Source organism: Limulus polyphemus, unplaced genomic scaffold (assembly GCF_000517525.1).
Source record: "Limulus polyphemus unplaced genomic scaffold, Limulus_polyphemus-2.1.2 Scaffold200, whole genome shotgun sequence".
NCBI classification, from domain to species: Eukaryota; Metazoa; Arthropoda; class Merostomata; order Xiphosura; family Limulidae; genus Limulus; species Limulus polyphemus.
In genome coordinates, this window is record NW_013665810.1 from 145,494 (window position 1) to 153,494 (window position 8,001).

Here is an 8,001-nt window from a genome sequence, read left to right on the forward strand (position 1 = left end):
AATCTAGACCAGTAGTTCTACTAAATTTTAACGTAAACCAACGTAACCCTTCTTTATTTTAGTAAATTTTGTTACACCGACCCCCCCCCCCAAACCTATCATTGTTTTTTGTTTTGACAAAAAAAATTCATATACATAAAAAGCTGTGTTCCAAAATTAAATATTTTAATTCAAATAGATTTAATTTGATGAAAAACATTTTTATGAAATTTTGGACATGACTCGCAGCCCTCCTGGATTACCCTAGCAGACCCCACTTTGAGAAATGCTGATCTAGTCTATGACGTAGGAAAACCAGATACTCAACTGTTTATAAGTAACATGACATGAAGTGTTTTACACAAACAATTTTAGACCAATCAGACTTCACATCTTGTCACATGCCACAGAATTAATTAAACTTTTAAAACTTTTTCACTAAAACCTTAGTATAGAGAAAAAAAAAATCTTATGGTTAACTACAATATATCAAAATTTAAAGTTCTGATGAATTTATGGAGCTTGACAAAGTTTCAATAAAGTAATATTGGAGAAACATGAAACAACACCTGACTTCAATCAGATATTTTCATAACATTTACATATATTTTTTGTTATTTCATGAAAGTGCACAAACTGAACTAAACAAGGTGTATATATACATAAACATACACACACACACTATGCAGGTTTACTATTGTACCATGCATCACACACATTTTATGTACATTTTGTTTCAGCATATTTTACACCCACTGGTACAGTAACAACTACAACAGAAATTTAATACTGAGCAGAACTTACAATGAGAGGGAACCCATTCTTAAGGCAAAGTGAGTTAAAAAAATAGGTCTAAACTTTTCCCCAATTTTCTAAATGTGGTTAATTATTTACAATCTGCTACTACCAAGCAATGTACATGTTATTTCTGTGGTTCTCTTACACAGAAATTAACTCACGATTACAATGGAAGCAACTACCAGGTACATGTACATATGCAGCTGAAGTGTCTGGGATAATGAATACATAGTTTATTAGTTTAACATAAACTGTTGTTCTAGAAACTTCATTTTTGGTAAAGCAAGTGCATTATTATGAACTCTTTTGAGTATACACAATCCAAACATTAAAAGTGAAAATTAAATATGGTATAGTGAAGAGAACTTGGAAGCAGTAATTAACAAGTCAGCATTAATCTAAGCACAAGATAACAGACAGCTTTGGAAGCAGTAATTAACAAGTCAGCATTAATCTAAGCACAAGATAACAGACAGCTTTGGAAGCAGTAATTAACAAGTCAGCACTAATCTCAGCACAAGATAACACATAGCTTTGATAGCAGTAACTAACAAGTACGAATATCAGCACACGATAACCCACAGCTTTGGTAGCAGTAACATCATCACAAGATAACCCACAGCTTTGGTAGCAGTAATATCAGAACAAGATAACCCACAGCTTTAGATCTTGTGCTGATATTACTGCTACCAAAGCTGTAGGTTATCTTGTGCTGATATTACTGCTACCAAAGCTGTGGGTTATCTTGTGCTGATATTACTTCTACCAAAGCTGTGGGTTATCTTGTGCTGATATTACTGCTACCAAAGCTGTGGGTTATCTTGTGCTGATATTACTTCTACTAAAGCTGTGGGTTATCTTGTTCTGATATTACTGCTAACCCCACAGCTTTGGTAGCAGTAATATCAGCACAAGATAACCCCACAGCTTTGGTAGCAGTAATATAAGCACAAGATAACCCACAGCTTTGGTAACAGTAATATCAACACAAGATAACCCACAGCTTTGGTAGCAGTAATATCAGCACAAGATAACCCACAGATTGCAGTTTTTAATCATACATCACATATACTTCTTTTTCTTCCATATATGACTATTATTTTTGCTTGTTTAAATGTGAATCAAGAAAACTGTGAGAAATGTTGCTTCAAATCAGATTTTCACAGCATTTTGAAACATAGTGTCTTCCACACATTGAAATAGAAGGTATGTTTATGCTATATCCTAAAACTATCATATGTTTAGCTTGTTTCAAGACAAAAAACTTGCAAAATTTTATACATACAAACCTCATGTGAGTATAACAAATTATCTAGCCATTAAGCAACATGATAAATGGTGAGTGTCATTTGCTTTCGGACCAGGGATGTAATTGCACCACTGACTTTGCAGGATATAATACAATCACACTGAAGTTTTTGTTAAAAATTATTAATACAAGTAGAGTCAAGAGAATGTTCTATATGATGACATAACTGTGCTCCTCCTCATTTTTTTTTATCCAAATGATACCACTGTGAACAAAGTCCTAAGTTAACAGTACTTTAACTTAAACTTCTATGATAACTATTTGTGACGTGATACGTCATATCATAACAATTGTGGTTCAGCATCATGCCTAACCAATCTTTTGCTTTCTCTGCAAGTTGACAGATATAAAGTAAAATTGTTAGTCATACAATATAAATTAGTTGAAGTTTTTATATGAAAGAAAAAAATCGCTTTGATCTAGATACATAATCGTTACATTACCTAACTTACTTGACTGTTTATTGATTTTACAAAAATCTGGCGTAATATCTACTTTTTGCCTGGAGAAAACAGGAGCCTCCAAGGATATTTCACAACTTGTACTTGTTACGTGTATTTGAGCAGCCTCCTTATGGATTGCTTCCAATGACTCTGACCTAAATCAATCATCAAGTTTACTATTTAATATCAAATATTTACAGTATTAAAACTCATAGAAACTCTTAACAACCAACAACACAAGTTATGTCCTATTGAATTAAATACAGCTATGAACTATATCAGCTGTGTACAGTAGTAATACTAAAGGAAATCTCTCAAAATCTAAAGCACAAATTTTGTGCTATTGAACTAAGGCTACACATTTAATAACTTCATTACAAAGTTATAATTTTCCTATACTGAAAATGTATTTCCAATAGGTACTTACCTACTGGAATCAAATTATTCCAACATGTCTCTCATGCAAATCATCATGCATCACTTCTCCACCAATAGAAGAATAGTACACTCACATGACACATGTGACTCTCTCTATGCACCTCTACCAAACTATCACTTTGAAGTTTGGCAGATGACAGAAACATTGGAAGTGAGTGGGGGAGGAAGGGTGGGAAATGTGAATGGAGGGAAGTACGTATCGTAAATACATTTTCAGAATAGGAAAATTATAGCTTCTGATACAGAACTTCCTTCCACTCACAAGATTAGCTAGAATCCCACGTTGACAAGGAGGAGGGACCAGTGCGAGGGAAGAAGAAACGTACCCCCCAAAAGCACCCAAAGGATACCACTGTAGATGAGAGAGTCAAAACACACCGCCTCTGATCCAGGTATACTCTTTGCCCATATGTGGAATGTGTAAGAAATCATGGCAGAAATTGAGGAGCACATCCGAGTGGGAGAGAGACTGATCCTAACCAGAGAAAGATGTAGTAACGCAATCCCACAATAAGAAAAGTGGGTAAACAAGGATGCATCCCATGGTGTAGAGTGGCTAGGGTGCAGTGGACTGTACTCTGTAAGTCAACTACTTACAAAACCTCCTCACAGGGTACCAACATCCGTCTTCACCTCAAACCCAAAAACCGAGGAATTGAGAACCACTCCAACTCCTGGGTATGACACAGTATTAACACTCAGCTATAGATACAGGAATTTGACATCTGGTATCAAAAGGAAGTCTATCATGTGCAATCAATGCCTGCAACCATGAAACAGGTTGGGACTATCCAACGGGCAATAATGTCCACGTAAAAAGAGAGAATGAGGGAGAGCCAAGGATAGAGCCAGAATATTCCCACATACCCCTGCTGTGACCCACAACACAGAAGTAGGAAATCAAGGGAGGAAGATAGACAACCCTAAATTTGTGTGAGGACTTATGTTGATTGGTTCACTCGAAATCCAAAACCAGCCCGTGAGGTGTTGACATACACGCTAGAGTAGGATGAGGGCTCCCAATCAAAGGGGGTGAACTGCATTTCGACATCTGACTCCATTGTATGATTTATCGCAAATTGGAGGATATTACATCATTTACATTGGCAGAACACCACCGCCCTACTCTGAACTGAATGGTTATAGTTATCTTATGTGGAACCCATCCAACAGGGTGCCTCCATGGTCAACCACCCAACCGGCTTGGAACTGGTAAGTGATAAGAACTCCCAAAAAAATGGGGGGCTGAGTATGCATTGGAGAGCACTGAGGAAGGTGAACACCCGAGATAGTGCAATGAGTGATCACAAAACCCTATTCTGAAAAGCAGACCATACCTATTTATTCAACTGAGGCATGGCAAGGATGAGCAACTATCCCCTTCTGCTTTACCCATGAAGTCCATGGGTCGTACGGTCTGAGACGAGCCAATTTCACCTACAAGCGATCTTGTGAAATACCCCATCTCAAAGGTGAGTGTGCAAAGCCATGGAAAAGAAAGTGCTAGTCAACATGCCATACAGTGAGGATTTAGATTTAAAGAATACCTGGTCATGCATCGCTCACCACAAAGCGGGATCCAAATAGTGAATAATGAAGCAACAGCCCCTGAAAGGAAAGATATTGAATAGAAACTTACCCAGTTAGAGTTCCACTGAAGTATGAAAAAACGGGCACAGGTGGTAGACGAAAACCCGACGAAGAAGAAACCGTGATATAGTGTGGAGGGAAGATAAATGTATTAGGTGTAGTCCTCATGCCCAAATGTAAGAGTTTCCCCAAATGGACAATGAAGACGAGATGCCAGGGAAAAGGTAAGGATGTCGAACCTGATGAGAAGACACCAGAAACAAAGTCTGGGAGGAAGATGATAAAGGGGAGTAAGCCAATGGGATCAAAAGGGCAGAAGGAGAAATATTTCGACTGGAAGAAAACTGCCTAAGAATAAAGAGATGGGAACAGGCACTAAGGAAAGAAGCCATAAGGGCAATAGGACAACGAAAAGCACAGACAGTACATAGGAGTCAATCCAGATCAGGAAGAGGATAAAGATGGGATATGAAAGGAAGGGAATTAGGCAAAAGAAGGAGTTGCCTCCTCTAGCTACAAATGTATTAATAGGGGAAAAAAAACGGGAAGAAAATGGTGTAGTGAATGCATCTTTGATGATGTTGAGTCGAAGAAAAATCTGGAATCATGATAGATATGAACCTATCCACAAAATTACAATAAATCAATTAATGGTAAGAAGGATAAATTATAAACTAAATGAAATTAATAGTAAAAAGGATAAAGTATAAACAAAATGAATTAGTCAACATATTAAAATGGGTGGAAAACAATGTAGGGAATGAATTCCGTATGAAGTAGTGGTGAAGAAAAACTGGAATCTAAGTAGATATTAACCGTCAGTAAAATCACGAGTAAACCAATAAACCATACAGTAATGAAGCAGAATCCAACAAGATAGTGAACAGAAATAACAAGGAAATCTAAACTAGAACTACAGTGAAATCAAAAAGAACGAAAACTGAACAATGAATAGGCAAAATACTGGGAGAAGTCTGTGTGAACCCAGATTCAAGGGTTCCACCCAAACCAAGTGAACTATCTGCAGAAACTAGTTAAACCAACTTGTAAGAACAAAAGGAGATACATCTCACTGTTGAGAAAAAGTTCAGGAAACAAAAAGCCCTGGATAGGTTCAGTAAAGAACCAATAATGTCAATTTAGCTGGACAGACAATAATAAGTCAGGATCAAAAAAGCCATAGTATGTGATAGGAAAAGAAGAACAATGAATGAAGATATATGATCATATTCTCCCAAAAACCATATTTGGGGAAGGAAAGAGTGACTAAATGTTTTTCAAATATAGAGAAAATTTTTTTGAGTAATTGTATTCACAAAACATTTTGTAGCATATTATATTAAATACTACTCATAAGTACTGGTAGTGTTATAAAACCTGTCTTTTATGCAAACTAGCATGAAGCTAATTGCTTTCTTAAATAGAAAAAAAATTGTTGGAATACTACAACAGTAACAACACATTAAATCATGATAAGCTGTATAAGCAAAAATGACTAAGGATTAAAAATGTTTAAACTGCTTTTTCATTACAGTTCTTTACACACAGAAAATAGTTTTGTATATATATATATCATGCTAAAATGTAAAAAAAGAACTTTCAAAGTTTTGACATGCATAACATTTCATATACATTTATAAAGTTGAAATGTAATATATTTATATCAATAAAATGTTCATATTTATGGAGAAAAAAAAAGTGTTCTAATAAACTATTATCAACAACTTGGAAAGTTACAATTAACTGCATTCCATACCTTTCACATAACAAAATAAGTCAAAGTGATTCACAAAACAATCTACAAACTTACATGGTCTTAGGTTTTTCATTATTTCTGGGTACATTTTGTTGAAACAAAAGTCTACTGTAATCTCTGGTAGGGTACTTCAAGTTGAAATCAGCAAGATCAGGGGTTCGGTCAAAGTTTTGCCTTTTTTTTGTTGTGGAAATGGCGGGAGTATTTCTTTATGAAGTCAGTTAAGATCAGACAATATTTGTAATAAACAATGTTTTCTCTTAATGCTACTATGATTATTACCAATAAAATATTAGAACTGTCTTTTAAAAGAAGAGATGACATGGATGTTGCTGCTAGATTTTTTTTAAGGTAATGATACATAAAAATTAAAACCAAAACCAAACAAAATTAAATATATAACAAAAATTAACCAAACAACACACAAAAAACATCAGTAGTGTTCTGATGCATGAAGTATCATTCTACTCACTGTTTTTCAAAACCAAGACATCAGTATATTTTCTAAAATTTGTGACATAAAAAGCACTTCTAGCACTCAGTACATTATACAATTTAGACAAGATGTTTTAAAAGCAGGATTTCTACTCTTTTAAACAATGTCATCAAATGGTTAGTTTGGTTACCCTGTATATCAGGAGAAAATGTCCATAAAAGTTTCCTTATATAATCTAAAATGTAATTTTTTTTTAAACCATTATTGCAAATTACAAGATACTAAATGATAACACAAGCCATAAAATTATATGTGCCAATAACTAATGAGCAAAACCTTACAATAAAATAACTGAATATCAACATATCCCATTTTAAGTGTCTCAGTGAATAATGACAAAAGTATATTCTTAAGCATTGAGATTAAATTGTGAAGGATACAAGACATTTTCTCCTTCTGTATTTTCACTTTCACAAGTAAAGGAGTTGCTCAGGATAAATGTGTTATGGTTTTGTATCTCACCTTCTTGTACTTCAGTGAAAGTATTCTCCAAACAAGCACCTGCACTGCTGGACACTTCTACTTCTGAAAAATTAATTTACACAGTTAACTGTTTTATAGTTTCTTTTACTCGTTTCTTCCAGCCTATGAAAAGGCTACTAATTTTTAACATCTTGGCAATCTTTAATTGAAAAATAATAGTAGAAGGACAAAAATAATGTGGTACGGGACAGTACCATATGCTTACCATCCCCTTAATTAATATGTTCATTTTTGAAATTTCTCTTTTTTTGTTCAGTCCAGCATAGACACAGAAAATCGGCAAAGAAAACAAATCTAACTCCTCGTCATTCTAGTTCTGCCAGGGACCTGGATTCACTTATTGATAATTAACTGAATTATTCTTGCAGGAAGGATAGCTCATGATTTTCCACAGTTGAAGGTGGTTTTTTTCTGTCAACAAATTATTTGATGACCCAGAGCTTCTCTACTCCTGCAATTTAACATGAGTGGATGAAGGTCATGTGTGCAAAATGTGGTCATGTGCAACCTGTTTATGTTGTTATTGTGTTTTGTAGTATCTAACACTAAATCTTTCTCTGGTTGTAAGATATTTTGCTACGATCAAGATTTTGCTGAGTTTTGTTTAACTCTTAGTAACTTCTGTATCGTTGTTTATTTAAATATAGGCTCGGCATGGCCAAGTGGTTAGGGCATTCGACTCGCAAGCTGCGGGTCACAGGTTCGAATC

At 35.0% G+C, this 8,001-nt stretch overlaps 1 protein-coding gene across 1 annotated transcript in view; it reads right to left on the minus strand.

Annotated features, from left to right (window-relative positions):
• The window catches only part of LOC111085009, a 31,705-nt gene that overhangs the window by 18,727 nt on the left and 4,977 nt on the right, over window positions 1-8,001 (minus strand). The window contains exons 4-6 of the mRNA XM_022381928.1: window positions 7,190-7,334; window positions 6,368-6,520; window positions 2,539-2,684 (exon numbers count right to left, since the gene is read on the minus strand). Of these exons, the coding sequence (XP_022237636.1) occupies window positions 2,539-2,684; window positions 6,368-6,520; window positions 7,190-7,334 (444 nt within the window). The remainder of the gene's footprint in view (window positions 1-2,538; window positions 2,685-6,367; window positions 6,521-7,189; window positions 7,335-8,001) is intronic.